The sequence below is a fragment of the Somniosus microcephalus genome, unplaced genomic scaffold, assembly GCF_052327205.1.
Source record: "Somniosus microcephalus isolate GS21.2 unplaced genomic scaffold, FLI_Smic_1.0 unresolved_chr9, whole genome shotgun sequence".
NCBI classification, from domain to species: Eukaryota; Metazoa; Chordata; class Chondrichthyes; order Squaliformes; family Somniosidae; genus Somniosus; species Somniosus microcephalus.
This window is the reverse complement of record NW_028225187.1, coordinates 42,002,164-42,028,469: the sequence shown is the minus strand read 5'-3', so window position 1 is coordinate 42,028,469 and position 26,306 is coordinate 42,002,164. Positions and strand designations below refer to the sequence as shown.

The 26,306-nt window shown below is 44.8% G+C and overlaps 1 protein-coding gene across 1 annotated transcript in view; it reads right to left on the bottom strand.

Annotated features, from left to right (window-relative positions):
• The window catches only part of LOC147085121 (immunoglobulin superfamily member 1-like), a 117,319-nt gene that overhangs the window by 14,394 nt on the left and 76,619 nt on the right, over positions 1-26,306 (bottom strand). Inside the window, exons 2-3 of the mRNA XM_085979765.1 lie at positions 20,431-20,721; positions 17,670-17,975 (exon numbers count right to left, since the gene is read on the bottom strand). Of these exons, the coding sequence (XP_085835891.1) occupies positions 17,670-17,975; positions 20,431-20,721 (597 nt within the window). The remainder of the gene's footprint in view (positions 1-17,669; positions 17,976-20,430; positions 20,722-26,306) is intronic.

The window sequence follows — 26,306 nt, the reverse complement described above, 5'->3', positions numbered from 1 at the left end:
GCTAAGGGTATAGGTCCTTCCTATCCACTCTAGCTCGGCTCCTCAAAATGTTATAGACCTCAATTAAGTCGCCCCTGAGCCTCCTCAGTTCCAATGAAAACAACACCAGCCTATCCAATCGTGCTGATCTCTTTGACGAAAAGTCCTATTGTCACCTTCCTAAACTCGCTGTCAGGTTTAGTCCTACTATGATCATGGGAAACGCCTTGTGACGTTATACAGCTTTAAAGGCACTATATATTTGCCAGGTGCTACAGATAGACCTCTTGCTTTTTCTCTTGACACCTTCGACTTTCTGCTGCAAGGATGAAGCCAATGGAAGGCGTCCTTGTTTGGGGATGAAAGGGAACATTCCTTGACATCTGAAAATCAAGCTGCTACAGGAAGGACTGAAAACCTTGGCAACAGCAGCAACTAGGGGAGTCCTCACACGGTTCCTGAGATGCCTTGGTCACTGAATGTGATGTGAGAAGAATCACTTGGTACCGGGCAGACTAAACATTAAAAGGGAACTTTGAGCGTTGTGGCAACTGGGGTGAGTTTGCTGCGATATGGAATCGATAAAGTTTGGAATCTCTTGGCAATGGCATCAGATTTAGCTAGATGCACCGACTATGATTAGTCACAATTCAGTTGTTGTTTTGTGACGAAGTTCAGTTTGATCATGCTTTGTAAAGGAGTCCAGATAAAGTATCATCACACACAGACCCACACACAGGAATGTGTGGGTACCAGTAGACAAGGCTCTGAGTCCAGGTACAATACTTGGATCAAATTGTGCACAATTCCTCTTTATTTGTGCCGACCTAACTGGTGGGCAAATAGTTGAATCACATTTGCACAACTCTGTTCGCAAATCCATTCATCAGCTTTTCTTTCATCCACCGATATAATGTAACCTTGACTGATTACTTCGTCAACCATTATCCTTGATAGGGAATTCCATATCTTCTACATCTCGTGCTATAAAGAGTTTGTTCATGCTCTCTTACAGTTAATATTGTAATTCTGTCCCCTTCATTATTAATCATAACTATTGGGAACAGTTTGGTTTTATCGGTCTTCTCCCATGCTTTATTAAATGTGAAATTTTGCCTCATATCGCCCCGTAATGTTCATTGTTTCAATAAAGGAAGCCTCAATATTTCAAGGATTTTTTAATTCTTATTTGTATTTCATCATACCCGGCACTATCTGAGTGAATCTGAATTGTACCATAGAAACATAGAAACATAGAAGGTAGGAGCAGGAGTAGGCCATTCAGCCCCTGGAGCATGCTCCGCCATTCAATTAGATCATGGCTGATCATGCAAATTCAGTACCCTGTCCCTGCCTTCTCTCCATGTCACTTGATCCCTTTAGCCTTAAGAAATATATCTAACTCCTTCTTGATTATATTAAATGAATTGGTCTCAACTTCCTTCTGTGGTAGAGAATTCCACAGGTTCACCACTCCCTGGGTGAAGAAATTCCTCCTCACCTCTGTCCTAAAAGGCTTAACCCTTATCCTTAGACTGAGACCCCTGGTTCTGAACACCCCGGCCATCGGGAACATCCTTCCTGCATCTAGTCTGTCCAGTCCTGTCAGAATTTTAAACGTTTCAATGAGATCCCTTCTCATTCTTCTAAACTCCAGCGAGTATAAGCTCAATCGACCCAATCTCTCCTCATACGCCATTCCTGCCATCCCAGGTATGAGTCTGGTGAATCTACGCTGCACTCCCTCCATTGCAAGAACATCCTTTCTCAGATAAGGCGACCAAAACTACACACAATACTCAAGGTGTGGTCTCCCCAAGGCCCTGTACAACTGCAGCAAGATATCTGAAGTATGAATGTCATTCAGTTTCTGATCCAATCCACTTGAAAAGAGTCCTGGAAACAGTTTGGCTGTAAAAGTTTAGGATCAGCATTCGAAGTCAATCAGGCCTTGCAGTAAATGGAGGAGCGCCTAAGTATACCTCTTTATTTTGCACATATTATTGACCGTGGGCACAGCTCGCTTGCTGCATATAAATGGAAGTTCTTCAGTTCACCCTATTAGGCCACATTGAAGGTACACAGCCAGACACTCCTTGGTATGTGGGCTGTCTTCAGATAGTCATAGAGTCATAGAGTCATAGAGTAATACAGCACGGATAGAGGCCCTTTGGCCCATCGTGTCCGCGCCGGCCATCAAGCCCTGTCTAATCTAATCCCATATTCCAGCATTTGGCCCGTAGCCTTGTAAGCTATGGCATTTCAAGTGCACATCCAAATGCTTCTTAAATGTTGTGAGGGTTTCTGCCTCCACAACCCTTTCAGGCAGTGAGTTCCAGACTCCAACCACCATCTGGGTGAAAAAGTTTTTTCTCAAATCCCCTCTAAACCTCCCGCCCTTTACCTTGAATCTATGCCCCCTAGTTATTGACCCCTCTACTAAGGGAAAAAGCTCCTCAGCATCCATCCTATCTATGCCCCTCATAATTTTGTACACCTCAATCATGTCCCCCCTAAGCGTCCTCTGCTCCAAGGAAAACAAACCCAATCTGCCCAGTCTCTCTTCATAGCTGAAGCGCTCCAGCCCTGGTAACATCCTGGTGAACCTCCTCTGCACCCTCTCTAATGCGATCACATCCTTCCTGTAGTGGGGCGACCAGAACTGCACACAGTATTCCAGCTGTGGCCTAACCAGTGTTTTATACAGCTCCATCATAACCTCCTTGCTCTTATATTCAATGCCTCGGCTAATGAAGGCAAGTATCCCATATGCCTTTTTTACCACCTTATCCACCTGTTCCACCGCCTTCAGGGATCTGTGTACTTGCACACCCAGATCCCTCTGACCCTCCGTCTTGCCTAGGGTCTTTCCATTCATTGTGTATTCCTTTGCCTTGTTAGTCCCCCCAAAGTGCATCACCTCACACTTTTCCGGGTTAAATTCCATTTGCCACTGTTCCGCCCATCTGACCAACCCATCTATATCGTCCTGCAGACTGAGGCTACCCTCCTCGCTATTTACCACCCTACCAATTTTTGCATCATCCGCGAACTTACTGATCTTACCCTTTACATTCATATCCAAGTCATTAATGTAGACCACAAACAGCAAGGGACCCAGCACCGGTCCCTGTGGTACCCCACTGGCCACAGGCTTCCAGTCACAAAAACAACCTTCGACCATCACCGTTTGCCTTCTGCCACTAAGCCAGTTTTGTATCCAATGTGCCAAGGCACCCTGGATTCCATGGGCTCTTACCTTCTTGACCAGCCTCCTGTGCGGGACTTTATCGAAGGCCTTACTTAAATCCATGTTTACCACATCCACTGCGTTACCCTCATCCACACACCTAGTCACCACCTCAAAAAATTCAATCAAATTAGTCAGACATGATCTTCCCTTGACAAAGCCATGTTGACTATCCCTGATTAATCCTTGCCTCTCCAAGTGGAGACAAATTTTGTCCCTCAGGATTTTTTCCAATAATTTTCCTACCACTGATGTTAGGCTCACTGGCCTGTAGTCCCCCGGTTTTTCCCTACTACCCTTCTTGAATAATGGTATTACATTAGCGGTTCTCCAGTCCTCTGGCACATCCCCTGTGGCCAGAGAGGTCCTGAATATATGTGTTAGAGCCCCCGCAATCTCCTCCTTTGCCTCACACAGCAGCCTGGGATACAGTTCATCCGGGCTTGGGGATTTATCCATTTTTAGGCCAGCTAAAACCGCCAATACCTCCTCCCTCACGATGTTAATATGTTCGAGCATATCACAGTCCCCCCGCCCTATTTCTATGTCTACATCGTCCTTCTCCATAGTGAAAACAGATGCAAAATATTCATTTAGAACCCCTCCTACATCTTCCGGCTCCACACACAGATTGCCACTTTTGTCCCTAATGGGCCCTATTTTTTCCCTAGTTATCCTCTTACCCTTAATATACTTATAAAACATCTTCGGATTTTCCTTTATTTTGTTCGCCAGTGTTATTTCATGATCCCTCCTTGATCTCCTAATTTCTTTTTTAAGTATCCCCCTGCACTTTTTGTACTCCTCTAGGGCTTCCTCCGTCTTTAGCCTTTTGTATCTACCAAAAGCCCTCCTTTTTTTCCTAATCCATTCTCGTATATCCCCTGATATCCAAGGTTCCCTGTGGCTTTTGGAATCACCCTTGACCTTTACGGGAACATGTTGCCATTGTATGATCTCAATCTCCCTTCTGAAAGCCTCCCATTGCTCCGATGCGGATTTTCCTACAAGTAGCTGATCCCAGTCCATTTTGGCCAGATCCTGCCTTATCCTATTAAAATCGGCCTTCCCCCAATTTAGAACCTTTATTTCCAGCCCATCCCTGTCCTTTTCCATGACCACCTTAAATCTTACCATATTATGGGTCACTATCACCAAAGTGCTCACCTACTAGCACTTTTTCCACTTGGCCGGCCACATTCCCTAGAATTAGGTCCAGTACCGCCCCCTCTCTTGTAGGACTTTCGACATGCTGGCTCAAAAAGCACTCCTGGATGCACTTTAAGAATTCTACACCCTCTGAGCCTTTCACACTCTGACTATCCCAGTTAATATTGGGGAAGTTGAAATCCCCCATTATTATTACCCTATTATTTGCACATTTCTCTGAGATTTGCCTACATATCTGTTCCTCTTTCTCCCCCTGACTGTTTGGAGGCCAAAAGTACACTCCCAGCAAAGTGCTTGCCCCCTTTTTGTTTTTAAGCTCCACCCATATGGCCTCATTAGAGGACCCTGCTAATATATCATCCCTCCTTACTGCAGTAATTGACTCCTTAATTAATATTGCGACACCCCCTCCTCTTATACCTCCCCCTCTGTCTCGCTTGAAGATTCTGTACCCCGGAATATTGAGCTGCCAGTCTTGCCCTTCCCTCAACCATGTCTCCATGATAGCAACAATATCATACTCCCATGTGTTTATCAACACCTTCAGTTCATCCACCTTATTTGCAAGACTCCTTGCATTAAAACAGATGCCATCCAGCCTTGCCCTTATATATTTGCCCTGTCTACCAAGCTGACTTGTTTTTTTCTCTATAATTGGCAGCACATCCCCCCCTATTTCAGCTCCCCTCTGTATCCCATCCCCCTGCCAAGTTAGTTTAAACCCCCCCGACAGTGCTAGCAAACCTCCCCGCAAGGATATTTGTCCCGCTCTGGTTCAGGTGCAACCCGTCCGACTTGTACAAGTCCCACCTTTCCCAGAAGCAGGCCCAGTGATCCAGGAAAGTAAAACCCTCCCCCATACACCAACTCTTTAGCCACGCATTCATCTGCTCTATCCTCCCATTCCTATACTTACTAGCACGTGGCACTGGGAGTAATCCAGAGATTACAACCTTTGAGGTCCTGCTCTTTAATCTGTCACCTCGCTCCCTAAATTCTTGATGCAGGACCTCATCGCTCTTTTTACCTATGTCGTTTGTACCAATGTGGACCACGACCACTGGCTGTTCACCCTCCCCCTCCAGAATGCCCTGCAGCCGCTCAGTGACATCCTTGACCCTGGCACCAGGGAGGCAACAAACCATCCTGGATTCACGTCTACGGCCACAGAAACGCCTACCTGTTCCCCTTACTATAGTATCCCCTACCACTATTGATCTCCCACTCTTTTCCCCCCTTCCTGGGCAGCAGGAGCACCCCCAGTGCCAGGAAGTTGGCTGCTGCTGCCTTCCCCTGGTGAGTCATCCCCCTCAACAGTATCCAAAGCGGTATACTTGTTTGAAAGGGGGATGGCCGCAGGGGTTCCCTGCACTACCTGCCTGCCTTTGTTGCTCCGCCTGATGGTCACCCCCTGTGCTGCCCTACCCTGAGGCGTGAACAACTCGCTAAACGTGCTATCCACGAGCCTGTCGGCATCGCTCATGCTCCAATATTCATCCACCCGCAGCTCGAGCGCCGCAATGCGGTCTGCAAGTAGCTGCAGCTGGATGCATTTCCCGCACACATGGTCGTCAGGGACACTGGCAGCGTCCCTGATTTCCCACATGGAGCAAGAGGAGCAGAACACGGGTCTGAGCTCTCCTGCCATGATTACTCCTTTAATTAATTAAAAAATTTATTCAATACCCCAGTTAAAGGTATACTCTAGGGCGCTTTATTTACTAACTGTCCCCACTACACCAGAGACCCTAGAAATTTCACACCACAGAAGTCAAGCTTGTATTGAAAAGAGAGAAATACTCACCAACCTATCACTTACCTGCTTCCTGGTGACGTCACACACTGATTACTTTTTACCTCTCTCCTCTGCTGTTGATTTGGTGGGCCTCTGCCTTCACGCCGGTTTTTATACCGGGCTCACCTCCGCTGCTGCTCTCCCCCGCTGCTGCTCTCCCCCGAACTGGTCGGGCCTCTGCCTTCGCGCCGGTTTTTAAGCCGGGCTCCTCCTCCGCTGCTGCTCTCCCCCGAACTGGTCGGGCCTCTGCCTTCGCGCCGGTTTTTAAGCCGGGCTCCTCCTCCGCTGCTGCTCTCCCCCGAACTGGTCGTGCCTCTGCCTTCGCGCCGGTTTTTAAGCCGGGCTCCTCCTCCGCTGCTGCTCTCCCCCGAACTGGTCGGGCCTCTGCCTTCGCGCCAGTTTTTAAGCCGGGCTCCTCCTCCGCTGCTGCTCTCCCCCGAACTGGTCGGGCCTCTGCCTTCGCGCCGGTTTTTAAACCGGGCTCCTCCTCCGCTGCTGCTCTCCACCGAACTGGTCGGGCCTCTGCCGTCGCGCCGGTTTTTAAGCCGGGCTCCTCCTCCGCTGCTGCTCTCCCCCGCTGCTGCTCTCCCCCGAACTGGTCGGGCCTCTGCCTTCGCGCCGGTTTTTAAGCCTGGCTCCTCCTCCACTGCTGCTCTCCCCCGAACTGGTCGGGCCTCTGCCTTCGCGCCGGTTTTTAAGCCGGGCTCCTCCTCTGCTGCTGCTCTTCCCCGAACTGGTCGGGCCTCTGCCTTCGTGCCGGTTTTTAAGCCGGGCTCCTCCTCCGCTGCTGCTCTCCCCCGAACTGGTCGGGCCTCTGCCTTCGCACTGGTTTTTCAGCCGGGCTCCTCCTCCGCTGCTGCTCTCCCCCGAACTGGTCGGGCCTCTGCCTTCGCACTGGTTTTTAAGCCGGGCTCCTCCTCCGCTGCTGCTCTCCCCCATAGTGATGGAGCAATGCAAAGTGGGTTGAAGATGAAATCGGGAGTTACCCGGAAATTCTACGCACATAAATAAAGAGAGTTAACTAACCGATTAGGCACATTGCAGCCTTCCAGACTCAATATCGATTTCAACAATTTCAGATCATAACCTCAGCCCCTATTACTTTTTAAAAAAAATTTTTATCCACCACTTTGTTTTGGTTTTTCCCTCCCCCCCTTTCCTTTTTTTTCTCTCTCCCACATGGCAGCTGTCTCCCATTCTGCCAGCGCATTTCACTCCTAACCTAGAGCCGTCTTTTGTCTCCACTAGTCCTATCACCATCTCGTCTCGTTTTGAATACCTCTTAATGTCTCTCCACTTCTTTTGTCCTCTCACAGCCCTGCCTTTCGATCTATTTCATTTCCTTTCCAGTTTTGAAAAAGGGTTAGACCCGAAACGTCGACTCAAATTTCTCCCCACGGATGCCTTCTGAGTTTTACCAGCATTTTCTGTTGTTATTTTGGATGTCCAGCATCTGCAGTATTTTGCTATCATATCGAGTTAACTAACCCATCCAGCGTTTATTTCGTGACCATTATTTGAGTCTAACAGGCACAGCTTCTGCAGGCTGTGCAGCACGCATGTAAAGATTAAGACAATAGATCAAAAACAGATCCCCAGTTAACTATAGCATGGAAATTCGTACATCTCAGTTCAATTTTAAATGGAATTGGTCACCTATATTAACTATATATGAGCGAACAAGACAGACATTGAGATACAAGAACACACAACCTCGTTTTGAAATGTGTTGGTGCCTACCTTTCCCCGTAATCGGGACATCTTTACTGAATGGTGAATCCATCGAACGTCCTGCAACCTCTGTTTGATATCGACAACTGTAATTACCCACAGAGTCTATGCTTCGGGTATTTATCTTGAAGGTCACAATCCGCTCATTGCCACTCACATTACGAGACTGTACAGGATTTCCTTTCTGATCTTTGAACAAGAGAAATGCTCCCCCTCTGGAGCGAATGTCACCTTTGCAGGAAATGGCAACACGGGCACTCACTGCTGCCACACTCGCTGTGTCAGCCAGGCATCGCCAGGGCACCCGGCACGCTGCAGCAGCACAGCGTCTGTCCCTCGGCAGATTGGTGCGCATGCTGCAGTGCTGGCCCGGCCGAGTGCCAGTGTCTCAGGTGAACAGCGAGTGCCTGCCATCCGCCTGCTTGCCCCATTCCTCCAGCCGCCACTGCCACTCCCCCAGTGGAGCTGCCAGGAGCTGCTGCAGCGACTGATGCTGGCCAGCCACAGCTGCAGCATTCACCAGCCGGCCCCTCGAGGGCCAGACCTCGTCTAGGCCGACCCCCAAGTGCATCTGCCGTCACGACATGTGCCCCTCAGGAGCCTGCCCCCAGCCTTGCAGCAGCCAATGGCCTCACTTTGAGGAGGAGCAGCAGGGCGTGCAGGGGCCGCCAAATTTGGCAGAAGGCATCGCCCTCGCGGGCCACTAAGTAGAGGGTGTGTCCTAATGTTGTGTTTTCGGGAATGTGTGTTTTGTGAAGGCCGAGGATGAAGGCCATTTTTGTTTACATCTTTTGTTAGTGCTCCCCAGGTTTGGGAGTGAGTCATGTGTGTGAGTGTTTTTTGGGGCTTTCGTCTGTTTTTGGTTTTCATGTGGGAAGGGCCCTGAGTTTGTACAATAAAGCATTTTATTTATTCACATTGTCCATGTTTGATCTTTGAAGTGTTTGTTGCCTTAACCGGCTGACGGCTTGCGGAGCGGCTGCAATCATGTTGTTTCATTGGCACAAGGCATTCCCTGACAGTGGGCCTAGAAGTGACGATCAATAAGCCGCCGACGGGCGGCCCTTGGACCTTCTGCCTCCCTCCTGGGCTGGTACTCCTCGTCCTCCTCCTCCTCCTGCTCCTCCTCCTGAGGTGGTGGTCCAACGTGAGGTGGCAGTGCCTGAGACCTGCGGATAGCCAGGTTGTGCAGCATGCAGCAAACGACGACGAATTGGGAGACTCGCTCCTGCGAATACTGGAGGGCTCCACCGGAGTGATCCAGACAGCGGAACCATTGCTTGAGGACGCCGATTGTTTGTTCTATGATGTTCCTAGTCGCTTGATGGCTCTCGTTGTATGCCTCTTCAGCAGGGGTCGTGGGCGCGCGGAGTGGGGTCATGAGCCAGGTACACAAAGGATAGCCTTTGTCCCCGATAAGCCATCCACTTGGGTGAGGCTGTGCCTGGAACACGTCAGCCACAGTTGTCTGTCACAGGATAAAGGCATCGTGGCTGCTGCCTGGAAAGCGGGCATTGACAGCTAGGATGCGCTGCCTGTGGTCACACACCAGCTGTACGTTGAGGGAATGGTAGCCCTTCCGGTCGCGGTAATCCTCGGCATGCTCCAGAAGTGCCCACAAAGCCACATGCATGCAGTCAATGGCGCCCTGCACCATGGGGAAGCCCGCTATTCTTGCAAATCCCACTGCACGCTGCTGCTGCTTCTCCAGGGTCATGGGGAAGGCGATGAATTGACGTCTCCTTCTGAATAGGGCATTGGTCATCTGGCGGATGCAGCAATGCACGGCGAACTGGGAGATGTTAGCGATGTCCCCAGCAGCGGATTGGAAGGAGCCGGTGGCATAGAAGTTGAGAGCCACCATCACCTTCACTGCCACCGACAGAGACGTCCTGCACATCAGCTGTGGACGCAGATCTCTGTGCAGCAGCTGGCAGATGTCTGCAACCACCTCCCTTCTGAATCGCAGCCTCCTAACACACTGCGCGGCAGACATGGTCAGATAGGAGGACTGCTGGCCGTATACCCTGGGTAGGTAAGGCCTCACTTGGCGACGCCTGTTGCCCCCTCTGCGTCTAGCCAGGACTGCCACTCTCTCACGGCATCTGTAAGCCCTTCCGGTATAAGGCTGAAACTCAGCGTTGGCACCCAATGCAGCCCCCATTATATGCTGGCAAACACTGAGATCTCAATGAAGGCAAAGACAATTGCTAAGCTCTGGCCTGAGCCAAAAATACCTGTCCTAGTGTTGGGCCAAAGCAGTAAGCTCTCTTCCTTGGTCTCTCTCCAAAAGACCGTTGCACAAGAGTGAATGCTGCAAAATGGCTGGCCTTTATAGTGCAGGGTAAGTGCCCTTTAATTTGCGCTCCCCGCGGCCCACCTCAGCTGTGTACCATTCCACATCACAGTCGTTAGGGCCGCCCGGCGCACAAGTGAAGTTCCGGTTCCGGGTGCACAAAGGGCGTTGCACGATGAAATGACGTCATGATCTGCGCGCGCAGCAGGGCGCACGCTAAGACTTTGCGCCGGCGCTAAATGTCTACTGAAGTTGGGGCGAGGCACAGATTGCGCTGCACCCGGGCGCTAAGCACCTAACGCTCGAGATCTACTCCTCCTAAGGCGCTAACGGCTGGCGCGCCCAACTGAATTTCTAGGCCACAGAGGTCGAACGCATGCGCCAGAGAGGCTGCACGTGTGCATCGAACTTACATTATTTTTGCAGGTTTTCCCGGGAGGGTAAGTCTCCAGGAGCTAAGCTTTTAAAAAGCAGTCGCAAGGCCTACTTTTTACAAGGTATGTGGTGAATTAATTAAAAATAAAACATTTTTTCCACAGGTTTATTATTTTTAAATACTTTAAATAAGTTAAGTTAATTTTTAGCCCCGTTAGAAAATAACATTATTATTTTCAAAAATTGTAATTATTTTTTTAAATAGGTATTTCATGTAATTTATAGTTTATTTAAAAAAGGTGATGTTTCTTTTAATTTTATTTGAAGATTTAATGATGCTTTGGGGCTTATAGTATTTATAGATTTGACAGGTCTTCCTGTCAAACTTATGATTGAAGCATTCTCTGCAACCGTTTGCTCCCCATGGCCCACGGGATCCCAGGGGATACATAGAACTAACTGCGCTCCTGGGATACGCGAGCACTGTGCGCCGGCAGTTGGAGGAGGCCCAGGATCGGAATCCCACGCGGGCCCACAGTTCAACGGCTGGCGTGCAAGGTAAGTGCAGGTCGGGGGCTTGCACCCATGGGAAGCCCCCGACCCGAATTACTGGGCCATTAATCAAGGAGTCAATCACTGCTGTAAGGAGGGATGATATATTAGCAGGTTCCTCTAATGAGGCCATATGGGTAGAACGTAAAATCCAAAAGGGGGCAAGCACTTTGCTGGGAGTGTACTATAGGCCCCCAAACAGTCTGGGGGAGAGAGAGGAACAGATATGTAGGCAAATCTCAGAGGAGTGTAGCAATAATAGGGTAATAATAGTAGGAGATTTCAACTTCCCCAATATTAACTGGGATAGTCAGAGTGTGAAAGGCTTAGTGGTTGCGAAATTCTTAAAGTGCAGCCAGGGGAATTCTTTGAGCCAGCATGTAGAAAGTACTAAAAGAGAGGGGGCGATACAGGACCTAATTCTAGGGAATGTAGCTGGGCAAGTGGTAGAAGCGTCAGTTGAAGAGCCTTTTGGTGACAGTGAAAATAATTCGGTGAGATTTAAATTAGTCATGGAAAAGGAGAAAAATTGACCGGAAATAAAGGTTCTAAATTGGGGGAAGGCCGATTTTAACGTGATATGGCAGGATCTTGCCAAAGTGGGATCCGCTACTTTGAGGAAAATCCACATCAGAGCAGTCTTTCAGAAAGGAAATAGAGTACAACGCCAATATGTGCCCGTAAAGATCATGGGTGGGACCAACAACTTCAGGGAACCTTGGATGTCAAGGGATATGCAAGAATGCATTAGGAATAAAAGGGAGGCTTTTGGAAGGTACAAAGGAGTAAAAACAGTGGAAGCCCTAGAGGAGTATAGAAAGTGCAAGGGCGTACATAGAAAATAAATTAGGAGAGCGAAGAGGGGGCATGAAAACACACTGGCGGGCAAAATAAAGGAAAATCCCGAGGTGTTTCATCAGTATATTAAGGGCAAGAGGATAACTAGGGAAAGAGTAGGGCCCATTAGGGACCAAAGTGGCAACCTGTCTGTAGAGCCAGAAGATGTAGGTGGGGTTTTAAATGAATATTTTGCATCTCTGTTCACTATGGAGAAGGACGATTTAGGCATAGAAATTAGGCAGGGGGTTTGTGATATACTTGAACAAATTAGCATTGAGTGGGAGGAGGTACTAGCAATTTTAGTGGGCTTAAAATTGGATAAATCCCCAGGCCCAGACGAGATCTATCCCACGCTGCTGTGTGAGGTGATTGCAGGGGCTCAGACACACATTTTCAGAACCTCTCTGGCCACAGGGGAGGTGCCAGAGGTCTGGAGAACAGCTAACGTAGTACCATATTCAAGAAGGGTAGTAGGGATAAACCAGTGAATTACATGCCAGTGAGCCTAACATCAGTGGTAGGGCAATTATTGGAAACATTCTGAGGGGCAGAATTCGTCTCCACTTGGAGAGGCAAGGATTAATCAAGGATAGTAAGCATGGCTTTGTCAGGGGGAGATCATGTCTAACCAATTTGATTGCATTTTTCGAGGGTGTGACTAGGTGTGTAGTTGAGGGTAGTGCAGTTGCTGTAGTCTACATGGACTTCAGTAAAGCTTTTGAGAAAGACCCGCATGGGAGACTGGTGAAGAAGGTAAGAGCCCATGGGATCAAGGGCAATTTGGCACATTGAATCCAAAATTGATTTAGTGGCAAGAGGCAGAGGGTGATGGTTGAAGGTTGTTTTTGTGACTGGAAGCCTCTGTTCAGTGGTGTACCGCAGGGATCGGTGCCATGTCCCATGCTGTTAGTAGTGTACATTAATTATTTCGATACGAATGTAGGAGGTATGATCAGAAAGTTGGCAGATGACAATAAAATTGTTGGAGTGGTAAATAGCGAGGAGGGAATCCTCAGGCTACAGGAAATTATAAACGGGTTGATCAGATGGACAGAACAGTGGTAAATGGAATTTAACCCTGAAAATGTGATGCAATGCATTTTGGGAGGAATAACAAGGCAAGGGAATACACGTTGAATGGTAGGATCCTAGGAAGAACAGGAGATCAGAGGGACCTTGGTGTGCATGTATATATATCCCTGAAGGCAGCAGGACAGGTCGATAAGTTGGTTAAAAAAGCATATGGGATACTTGCCTTCATTAGCTGAGGCATAGAATATAAGAGCAGGGAGATTATGATGGAGCTGTACAAAACGCTAGTTAGGCCACAGCTGGAATACTGTGTGCAGATCTGGTCGCCAAACTATAGGATGATGCGAAGAGACTTCAAGGGGCTCTCGAAAGGATCAGTGAGTGGGTGAGAACATGGTCGATGGAATATAATGTGGATCAATGTGAAGTTATCCACTTTGGAAGAAAAAACAGAAAGGCAAATTGTTTCCTAAAAGGTGAAAGATTGGGAATGCAGATGCTCAAAGGGACCTGGGTGTCCTTGTACATGAGTCACTGAAAGTGAATGTGCAGGTGCAGCAAGCCATTAGTAAGCCAAATGTCATGGTGGCCTTCATTACAAGAGGATTTGTGTACAGGAGTAAAGGCGGACCTACTCCAATTATGTAGGGCTTTGGTGAGGCCACAACTGGAGTACTGTGTACAATTTATTCCTCCTTGCCTAAGGAAGGTTGTACTTGCCACAGAGGGAGTGCAAAAAGGTTCAAGAGTTGATTCCTGAGATGGCAGGTCCGTCGTATGAAAGCAGATTTAATAAACTAGGCCTGTATTCTCTTGATTTCAGAAGAATGAGAGGGGATCTCATTGAAGCATACAAAATTATTACAGGGCTTGATAGAGTGGATGCTCGGAGAATGTTTCCCTTCACTTTGGATTCAAGACCCCAGGGGCCGCAGCCTCAGGATAAAGGGTAGGCCATTCAGGACTGAGATGAAAAGACATTTCTTCACACAGAAGGTGGTGAATATTTGGAATTCTCTACACCAGAGGGCTGTGGAGGCTCAGTCATTGGGTATATTCAAGACAGAAGTCGATAGATTTCTGACTAGTAAGGGCATCAAGGGATATGGCGATATGGCCGGTGAATGTAGCTGAGGCAGAAGATCAGTCATGATCTCATTGAATGGTGGCACAGGCTCGAAGGGCCAAATGGCCTACTCCAGCAATTATTTCTAATGTCCATATGTTCTAACATTGCAGACGGCACACAGTGAGAGAACTGGGGGCAGATAGGAAGGAATTAACACCATTAACTTGATTTGCGGTGCAGTCAATGTCAGTTAACCCATGAATTGGATTCCCCATGGCATTGTCGGTATTGGCCACTCTTCTAAATAGGAATGTGAGTTATGTGAGGCAAATGGCAGATATTATTAAGTGATGTAGGTGAAGATATAATGCATCAGATTAAACTGATAAAACTGATAAATATTGAAAAGTTCCACTCTATGTCGAAAGTCGTGTTGGGCACTGAACGAAATTTTATTACTTAAGTGGAAGATAATCATGTAAAATAATTTTTGGTCATGAATAACTATGCTTTAAGGTCCGATCTTGTTCAATTGCAAACACTTACAGATAGGTTGAAAAAGAACTATTCAGCCTATCCCACTTCTCAACTCTTGGTCCGTAGCACTGAATGTTACGGCACTTCAAGTGCATATCCAAGTAATTTTTCATTGTGCTGAGGGTTCTTGCCTCTACCACCCTTTCAGGTAGTGGGTGTCAGACCCACAACACCGCATGGGTGAAAAAATTTCTCCTCAACTCTCTTCTAATCCTTCTAGCAATTAGTTTAATTCCATGTCCGCTGGTTATTGAACACTCTGTTAAGGGTTTAGGTCCTTCCTATCCACTCTATATAGGCTCCTCATAATTTTATACACCTCAATTAATTCATCCTTCAGCCTCCTCTGTTCCAAAGAAAGCAACACCAGCCTATGCAATCGTGCTAATCTCTTTGACGCAATGTCATATTGTCTTCATCCTAGAATCGCAGTCGGGCCTAGTCCCATTATGATCATGTGGAGCGCCTTGGGGTGTTATACTGCTTTAAAGGTGCTATATAATTGCAAGATGCTGTAGGTAGGCATCTTGCTTTTCCTTGTGACGCCTTCGACTTTCGGCTGCAAGTGTGAAACCAAAGGAAGGCGACCTTGTTTGGGGATGAAAGGGAACATTCGTTGACATCTGAAAATCAAGCTGCTACAGGAAGGACTGATAACCTTGGCAACAGCAGGAACTAGCGGAGTCCTCACACGGTTCCTGAGATGCCTTGGTCACTGAATGTGATGTGAGAAGAATCATTTGGGACCGGGCAGTCTAAACAGTAAAAGGGAACTTTGAAAGTTGTGGCAACTGGGTTGAGTTTGCACTGAAACAGAAACGATAATGATTGGAATCTCTTGGCAATGGCCTCGGATCTTAGTTAGATGCACTGACTACCATTAGCCACAATTCAGTTGTTCTGTGACGAAGTTCAGTTTTATCATGCATTGTCAATGAGAGCAGATAAAGTATCATCACACAGGAACACATGGGGCCCAGTAGGCGAGGCTCCGATTCCACGTACAATTCTTAGATAAAATGCACAGAATTTACAAGGAAACAGGTCATTCGGCAAAGTCAGTCTCTGACTGTGTTGGCCCGTCACCTGAGCAAATACTTAGAATCACATTTCCACAATCCTGTTCGCAAATACATTCATCAACATTTCATATAAAGTAACAATGACTGATGATGAGATTTGTTCCTCAACCATTATCCTTGATAGTGAATTCCATATCTTCACATCTCTCAGTTTAAAGAGGTTTTTCTCGCTCTCTTACATTTAGAGTTGTACTTCTGACCCCTTCGTTATTAATCATATCTATTGGGAACATTTTGCTTCTATCAGCCTTTCTTTCATATTTATATAATTGTAAACATTGCACCAAATCGCTGCGTAATGTTCATTAATAAATGAAGTCTCAATATTTCAAGGATTTTTTGTTGTTCATATTTGTATTTCATCATACCAGGCAATATCCTAGTAAATCTGCATTGTACCATCTCTGAAGTATGAATGTAATTCAATTTCTGAGCCAATCCACTTGAAAGGTGTACTGGAAAATGTTTGGCTGTAAAACTTTAGGATCAGCATTCGACGTCAATCAGGCCTTGCAGTAAATGGAGGAGCGCCTAAGTATACCTATTTATTTTGCACACTTTATTGATCTTGGGCACAGCTCGCTTGCTGGAGTCAAATGGAAGATCTTCTGTTCACCCCATTAGGCCGCATTGAAGGTACACAGCCAGACACTCCCTGGTATGTGGGCTGTCTTCAGATAGTGATGGACCAACGTAAAGTGGGTGGAAGATGAAATCGGGAGTTACCTGGGAATTCTACGCATATATAGAAAGAAAGCGAACTAATTCAAGAAAGTGTTGGATATATTTCTTAAGGCTAATGGGATCAAGGGATATGGGGAGAATGCAGGGACAGGGTACTGAATTTGAATGATCAGCCATGATCTCATTAAATGGCAGAACAGGCTCGAGGAGCCGATTGGCCTACTCCTGCTCCTATCCTCTATGTTTCTATGTTTTTATAACTCATCCAGCGTTTACTTCGTGACCATTATTTTTGGAAAACAGGTGGGTGGTTTATCTTCTGCAGGCTATGCAGCAAAAAATGGAAAGATTAAGACATTGGCCCAGAAATTCGGGACGGGTGCTTCCCACGGGTGCAAGCCCCCGACCTGCACTTAACCTGTGCGCCAGCCGTTGAGCTGTGGGCCCGTGTGGGATTCCGATCCTGGGCCTCCTCCAACTTCAGCACGCGGTGCTTGCGTATCCCAGGGGCGCAGTTAGTTCGATGCGTCCCCTGGTATCACAGGGGCCATGGAGAGTGAATGGCAGCAGGGAATGATCCATTCATAAGTTTGACAGGCCTGTCAAACCTATAAATAATATAAGCCCCAAAACATCAATAAATCTTCAAATCAATTTTAAAAAATCACATTCTTTTATATAAACTATAAATTACATGAAATAACTATTTTAAACAATAATTTACATTTTTGAAAAAAATAACATTATTTTCTAACGGGGCTAAAAATTAACTTACCTTTCTTTAAAGTATTTAAAAATAATAAACCTGTGGAAAAAATGTTTTAATTTTAATCAATTCACCATTTACCTTGTGAAAAGTAGGCCTTGCGACTGCTATTTACATGTCTAACTGCTGGAGACTTACCTTCCCGGGAAAACCTGCAAAATAATGGTAAGTTCGATGCGCACACGCAGCCTCTCGTGTGCACGCGTTCGACTTCTGAACCCCATCTTTCAGGGGAACGGAAGTGACGGTTTCCCACGCATACGCAGTGCATGCACGAAACTGGCACTTCCATTGGGCTTACGGGTGAGTACCCAGTGTGTTCTCACCCACGGAGACCCGAATTAATGGGCCTTATGAAACCGATCCCCATTCATCTATTACACGGAAATTGGTACATCTCAGTCCGATTTGAAAGGGAACTGGTCACCTATTTAAACAATATATTAGCGAACGAGACAGACATTGAGATACAAGAACATACAACGTCGTTTTGAAATGTGTTGGTCCCTACCTTTCTCCGTAATTAGGACATCTTTACTGAATGGTGAATCCCTCGAACGTCCTGCAACCTCTGTTTGATATCGACAACTGTAATTTCCGACAAAGCCTTCGCTTCGGGTAATTATGTTGATGGTCACATTCCGCTCATCGCCACTCACTTTACGAGACTGTACAGGGTTCCTCTTGTGATCTTTAAACAAGAGAAATGTTCCTCCTCTGGAGCGAATGTCACCTTTGCAGGAAATGGCAACATTTTCCCCTTTTGAAACTGCACCGGAATCTGGGTCCATGTAGATTGTCGGCTCCGGGAGTTCATCTGTATTAAAAATACTGTATGAAATGGTGTGTCAGAAGTCTACTCAATGATATATGAGGAGACTTTTATAAAAAACAGAATCTGTCGCCTTGCTTGCAATGCATACATTGGTATTTGTTATTACTTACAAGAGGACAGATAGAAAACAGGATGAACGAGAATGTGCTGATTATTTCTTTTATGCGAGGCATTTATTTCAGTCTGTTTTTTTTCTGTTTTCTATAATGACCACTGTGTAGCCGCTTACTGTACATCTCCATTCAATCTGTACAACCCGACCATCCTTTGGCTCAATGCTTTAAATGACCCTCCCATTCTGAGGCAGATATTCCATTTATCTACAAGCCCACTGACTCCCACAGCTACCTGGACGACACTTCCTCCCACCCCGCCTCCTGTAAGGACTCTATTCCATTCTCCCAGTTTCTCCGTCTCCGCCACATCTGCTCTGATGATGCCACCTTCCACACAAGTGCTTCCAACATGTCTTCCTTTTTCCTCAACCAAGGATTCCCCTCTACCGTGGTTGACATAGCCCTCGACCGTGTCCATTCTATATCCCGCACTTCTGCCTTCACCCCTGCCCCTCCCACCCGGAACCAGGATAGGGTTCCCCTTGTCCTCACCTTTCACCCCACCAGCCTCCACATTCAACGGATCATCCTCCACCATTTCTGCCACTTCCAAAGTGATGCCACCACCAAATGCATCTTCCCCTCCCCTCCTCTTTTATCATTCCATAGGGACGACACCCTCCGAGACACCCTAGTCTACTTCTCTATCACCACCAACACCCCTTCCCCTTCGCCCGGCACCTTCCCATGCAAGCGCAGGAGATGCAACACCTTCCCTTACTCCTCACCCCTTCCCACTCTCCAGGGCCCTAAACACCCCTTCCAGGTGAAACAGCGATTTACTTGTACTTCTTGCAATCTAGTATACGGTATTTGCTGCTCACGATGTGGTCTCCTCTACATTGTGGAGACCAAATGCAGATTGAGTGACTTTTGCGGAACACCTCCGTTCAGTCCTGAAGGATGACCCCTGTTGTATCCATGTGTTAATGGAGACACGGAAGGCAGGAGTTGGTTTTCACAGGTGTTTACTGAACAAAGTCTGGAGGTGAACTAACAGATACAAGACAATATACAGGCTTATATAGCCCGAGTGGCCATTACCGGCATTACAGTACACAGGGGGCTCTTAAAGGCACATACACCACAATTCCGAGCTTCCAGTCGCCTGTCATTTTAATTCACTGCTCCATTCCCACTCAGACCTCACTGTACACGGGCTCTTGCATTGTTCCACGGAAGCTCATCGTAAACTCGAGGAACAGCACCTCATCTTCCGATTAGGCACTTTACAGCCTTCCGGACTCAATATCGAGTTCATCAATTTCAGATCATAACCTCGGCCCCTATTACATTTTTACTGATTTTTTATCCACACCTTTGTTTTGACCCTTTTCATGCTCCTTTTTCTCTCTCCCACATGGCAGCTGTCTCCCATTCTGCCAGCGCATTTCACACCTAAACTAGAGCCATCCTTTGTCTCCACTAGTCCTACCACCATCTCGTCTCGTTTTGAATACCTCTTAATGTCTCTTCACTTCTCTTTTGTTCTCTCCCAGCCTGGCCTTTTAATCTATTTCTTTCCTGTGCTTCTCCAGTCTTGACAAAGGGTTTTGACCCGAAAAGTTGACTCTATTTTCTCTCCACGGATGTTGGCCGGCCTGCTGAGTTTTTCCAGCATTTTCTGTTGGTATTCCATTTATCTGATTCTGTTGGCTTGTGGAACTCGGGTAAATCAGCTTTAAATGTTTGCAGTTTTATTTCATTCAGTGCACAGCAAAGAAACGTGGATGGCATCATTGGAGAGAGAACGAGAGTGTGAGAGAGCGGGAAAGATACATATTTCACTCAGCAGCAGCAAGTGTTCAAGATTGAAGTAAGGCCTTGGGCTGTTTATACTATTTTCTGCATCGGCAGAAGGACTGGGAATTGACCGGAAACTACAACATGCTGATGTACTAGAATTGTCAACTTGTGTGGGTATGAATCGGCTGAAGGAAAATGCATTGACCGGAGGCTACCAAATATGATCAGGCCACATCCGGTTTGATAAAAATTAACATGGTATAAAAAAGCTTTTTTGCTATGTATTTATAAAAAGAGAGTAATGATGTTAATAGTGGATGTGCTAAATTTGTTAATAGAAAAAAAAATCGTGCGTGAATCATAAGTGGAGTTATTGTCACCGGAATACCCTTTGCTGTGACGGTAACCATTAAGAAATCCGCTCACACCATGTAAAGAGGTTGGGTTTGAAAGCTAACACCCAATGTCCAATGTAACTGCAGCCCAAGTGTCCTTCTGTTCCACTGGATCGTTTGATTGCTGAGTAAGCACAATTTATTCTAATCCCATTGGGAGAATAGGTTTTGTTAACATACCTCGAATAATTATCTGAATAGTGTTGCTCGGTCTTGAAGATCTCCATTGTTCATTCTCTGAGTGTAGACATACACATGAGTAACTATTTTGACAGCCATGGTCTGCGATGAAATCATAAGAGGTATAACATTGTCCTTCAGGAGCGTCCAGTTCCTTGAATAAACCTTGCCTTCGGTAACAACGGTTCATTGTGAGGGGACACTGACAGCGACAAGTCATAGTTATTGTCTCTCCGTCTAAAATGACTTCATATGGTGGATTCACAGTGACGATTGGCTTCGATAAATCATCTGAGGAAAGCACAGTCAAAAGAGATTAAACACCGAAAAGCTTCAATCAATTAACATCAATATCACTGCAATAACCTAAGTTCAGCCTGCCCTTTACCAATGTATGTCCCCGCACTGAAATGGTAAACGAGCTCTCCGCTTTCTAGATCATTGGAATTAATGTGCAGTTTTTTAATTACTGTAACAGTAACATGATGTTTCAAACAACATAACAGGAAAGTGCAACTGCAGTCATTTTAGAAACTAGTAAATTTGGTGGATTTGCGCCTCCCATTAGCGGCCACAGGGGCAGACCAGGCTGTTTTTACTGCACCCCGCTCCCCGGTGGTCTAGCAGGGCCCCGATACGTGCGGCGCTAGGTCCCTCTCTATTAATCAGGGGAGGAGTCTTGCAATGAGGCAGCGGTATGCTCCAACGTGCGTGGCGCTGTTGCACGTATCCCGCCAATCATCAGTTATGGCAGCCCAAGAAGGGTGTGGGGCACTTCCAGTCGCTCTCCACATTCTGCTTGGGACACTACTAATGAATTTCCAGCAGAGGGGCGTTAACATTTTCGGGGCGCTAAAATTAGCGCCAGCGAATTTGGCATCCCGAAAGGGTCGCCAACCAATTGATCCACCCAAATACTGAATATCAGGCGCTGCGTATAACGGATGGCTGATCCGATGCTGCCCGTTTTGCGCCCCGCCCGAGATGAATGTCGAGCCCTATATAATAATAGTGATGGACAGTGTTAATAAATACAATTTTACAAAATGCGTACAAGCCGTGATCGCTTTTCAAATAAGTGCAATTTTTTGGGGGTAATATCAGAATTTAAGAAACAATTGCGGGATGTTGCACAACACTTCCTGCATTAGATCGGTGTGCCCTGGAGTTAAACGAAATCCCAACTATGAAATATTAATTTCTGCCAGCTGATGCCTATATTAATGAATTGACTATTCATTTTAATGTCGCATACTTACATATTATTTTCTGTCCGAACAACGCCTGGAAATGAACTGAAAGAGAAAAAAATGAATCATTGAAAAGTTTTTGCCTATCAATAACCGGTTGACTTGTCGCATTAACCAAATGCTCCCAGAGCTCACATGTTATCACTTCCGAAATTGCCATCAGATTTTCTTTCCCAGAATTAGGTGTACCTTTGTAATTCAGTACAGGTAAGGCACAAAATGCAAATTGATTCAAAATTATCAAACAATAACAAACATAATTATTTTACTACATAATTAAACAGATCGTATACACCGAGAAAAACATTTTGAAATGTCACTTTGTGTTTCGTCGTGGGTATAAATGTTAATGCATTTTGTTCTAGACTGTTGCAAAAATAGATAGTTGCAAAGAAAGAAAAAGACAGGAAGAAATAGAGAATGAGCACAAGAAAGAAACAAACAAAGGAAGAGAGAAAAATAAATTAAAAAGAAATAAATAACGAAAGAGATAGAAACAAAGAAAGAATGAATGAAAGAATGCAGGAATGAAAGAATGAAAGAATGAAAGAAAGAATGAAAGTCAGGTAAATAAAGAGATTGATGCATACATCGAGATAGTCATATAGACAGAAAGAGGGAACCAAAGAAAGAAAGAGCAAATAAGAAAGAAAGAAGGATATAAAGAAGAAAAAAGAAAGAAAGAGCAAATAAGAAAGAAAGAAGGATATAAAGAAGAAAAAAGAAAGAAAGAAGAAGATGGTAAGAAAGGACAGAAAGAAAAAAGAAAGAAGAAGGAAAGAATGAAAAAAGATAGAAAGAAAAAAGAAAGAAAGAAACAAGGAAAGAGTGAATGACCGACAGAAAAAAAGATGGAAAGTAGGAAAGAAAGTAAACAAAAGAGAGAAAGAAAGAAAGAAAGAAAGAAAGAAAGTCAGCTAGAGAAAAGGAAAACACTTGGAATGCTGGAAATCTGAAATACAAACAGAAAATGAGGGAAAAACTGAACAGGCCAGGCAGTATATCTGTAGATTGAAATAGAGTTCACGTTATTGCTGACCTGTCAGCACATAAAACTACTACAAACACTTTCTGAACATGAATTTGACCTGTTACACCAGTGTGTGTGTATATATATATATATATATATATAGATATAATATATTGAGTTATGAGGAGAGATTAGGCAATTTTGGGGAGCCCAATATCAGCCACAATCTTATTGAATGGCGGGGCAGGCTCGAGGGGCCAAGTGGAGAAAGAGAGAGAGAGAGAAAGAGAGAAAGAAAGATCTTCTGGTAGATAGAGATTTGGGAGGGCAGAGTATCCGAAAGTGAAGAGATGAAAGGTGGCAGAACAACAGGAGGGCGCGGTCATGGAGGGATAGCGAGAGGGATAGCCATGATAAAAATTGGCCCTTAGTGTTAGGAGGGATTAAATACATGGGGTTATGGGGTTACAGGGATAGGGCTTGGGTGGGATGGCTGTTGGTGTAGGGACCGGGTGCTGGGGTTTGGATGATCAGCCATGATCTCATTGAATGGTGGAGCAGGCTCGAAGGGCGGAATGGCCTACTCCTGCTCCTATCTTCTATGTTTCTATGTTTCTATGTTTCTATGTCTATGTTTCTATGTTTAAAAGTAAAGGGGGAGAAAAAGTGGGAAAATAAATGAACGGCTCGGGTCCGGACTGCCAGTCAAAGAGCTCATGGGAATAGACACAGGGGAACAACCTGTGGAATAGTGGAAAAGGTGATAGATGCACACATCGATATAGACACAGAGCAATAAATAAACAGAGAGATAGAGAGAGAAAGAGAGAGAGAAAGAGAAAGAAAGATTGAAAGAAAGTAAGAAAGAAAGATAGAGAGGAAGAGAAATAGAGAGACGGAAAGAAAAAGGTAAGAAAGACAGAAAGAATCAAAGAAAGAAAGATAGTCAGGTAGACAAAGAGATTGATGTGTACATCGAGATAGACACATAAACAGAAAGAAAGAAAGACAGAAAGAGAGAACGAGCAACAGAGAGAGAAAGAAGGATATAAAGGAACAAAAGAAAGAAAGAAGGAGAAGGTAAGACAGAAAGACAGAAAGAAAAAAGAAAGCAAGCAGGAAAGAATGAAAGAAAGAATGAAACAAGATAGAAAGAAAATAACAAGAAACAAGGAAAGAGGGAATGATCGACAGAAAAAAGAGGGAAAGAAGGAAAGTAAAACTAAGAAGAAGAAACAAAGAAAGAAAGAAAGAAAAACATAGTCAGGGAGATAAAGAGATTGACGGACACATCGAGATAATCACGTAAACAGAAAGATAGATGGAAAGATAGTCAGGGGGAAAAAGAGATTGACGGATACATCGAGATAATCACGAAAACAGGAAGAATGATAGAAAGATAGTCAGGGGGATAAAGAGATTGACGGATACATCGAGATAATCACATAAACAGAAAGATAGGTAGAAAGATAGTCAGGGGGATAAAGAGATTGACAGATACATCGAGATAATCACATAAACAAAAAGAATGATAGAAAGATAGTCAGGGGGATAAAGAGATTGACGGATACATCGAGATAATCATGTAAACAGAAAGAATGATAGAAAGATAGTCAGGGGGATAAAGAGATTGACGGATACATCGAGATAATCATGTAAACAGAAAGAATGATAGAAAGATAGTCAGGGGATAAAGAGATTGACGGATACATCGAGATAATCATGTCAACAGAAAGAATGATAGAAAGATAGTCAGGGGATAAAGAGATTGACGGATACATCGAGATAATCACGTAAACAGAAAGAATGATAGTAAGATAGTCAGGGGGATAAAGAGATTGACGGATACATCGAGATGATCACATAAACAGAAAGAATGATAGAAAGATAGTCAGGGAGATAAAGAGATTGATGGATACATCAAGATAATCACGTAAACAGAAACAATGATAGAAAGATAGTCAGGGGGATAAAGAGATTGATGGATACATCGAGATAATCATGTAAACAGAAAGAATGATAGAAAGATAGTCAGGGGGATAAAGAGATTGATGGATACATCGAGATAATCACGTAAACTGAATGAATGATAGAAAGATATTCAGGGGATAAAGAGGTTGATGGATACATCGAGATAATCACGTAAACAGAAAGAATGACAGAAAGATAGTCAGGGTGATAAAGAGATTGATGGATACATCGAGATAATCATGTAAACAGAAAGAATGACAGAAAGATAGTCAGGGTGATAAAGAGATTGATGGATACATCGAGATAATCATGTAAACAGAAAGAATGATAGAAAGATAGTCAGGGGTATTAAAAGAGATTGATGGATACATCGAGAGAATCACGTAAACAGAAAGAATGATAGAAAGATACATCGAGATAATCATGTAAACAGAAAGAATGACAGAAAGATATTCAGGGGATAAAGAGATTGACGGATACATCGAGATAATCATGCAAACAGAAAGAATGATAGAACGACAGTCAGGGAGATAAAGAGATTGATGGATACATCGAGATAATCACATAAAGAGAAAGAATGATAGAAAGGTAGTCAGGGGGATAAAGAGATTGACGGATACATCGAGATAATCATGTAAACAGAAAGAATGATAGAAAGATAGTCAGGGGGATAAAGAGATTGACGGATACATCGAGATAATCATGTGAACAGAAAGAATGACAGAAAGATAATCAGGGGATAAAGAGATTGATGGATACATCGAGATAATCACGTAAACAGAAAGAATGATAGAAAGATAGTAAGGGGGATAAAGAGATTGACGGATACATCGAGATAATCAGGTAAACAGAAAGAATGATAGAAAGATCGTCAGCGGGATAAAGAGATTGACGGATACATCGAGATAATCATGTAAACAGAAAGAATGATAGAAAGACAGTCAGGGGGATAAAGAGACTAACGGATACATCGAGATAATCACATAAAGAGAAAGAATGATAGAAAGATAGTCAGGGGGATAAAGAGATTTACGGATACATCGAGATAATCATGTAAACAGAAAGAATGATAGAAAGATAGTCAGGGGGATAAAGAGATTGATGGATACATCGAGAAAATCACATAAACAGAAAGAATGATAGAAAGATAGTCAGGGGGATAAAGAGATTGATGGATACATCGAGATAATCACCTAAACAGAAGGAATGATAGAAAGAAAGTCAGGGGATAAAGAGATTGACGGATACATCGAGATAATCATGTCAACAGAAAGAATGATAGAAAGATAGTCAGGGGGATAAAGAGATTGATGGATACATCGAGATAATCACGTAAACAGGAAGAATGATAGAAAGATATTCAGGGGATAAAGAGATTGATGGATACATCGAGATAATCACGTAAACAGAAAGAATGATAGAAAGATAGTCAGGGGGATAAAGAGATTGACGGATACATCGAGATAATCACGTAAACAGAAAGAATGATAGAAAGATAGTCAGGGGGATAAAGAGATTGACGGATACATCGAGGTAATCACATAAACAGAAAGAATGATAGAAAGAAAGTCAGGGGGATAAAGAGATTGACGGATACATCGAGATAATCATGTAAACAGAAAGAATGATAGAAAGATAGTCAGGGGGATAAAGAGATTGATGGATACATCGAGATAATCACGTAA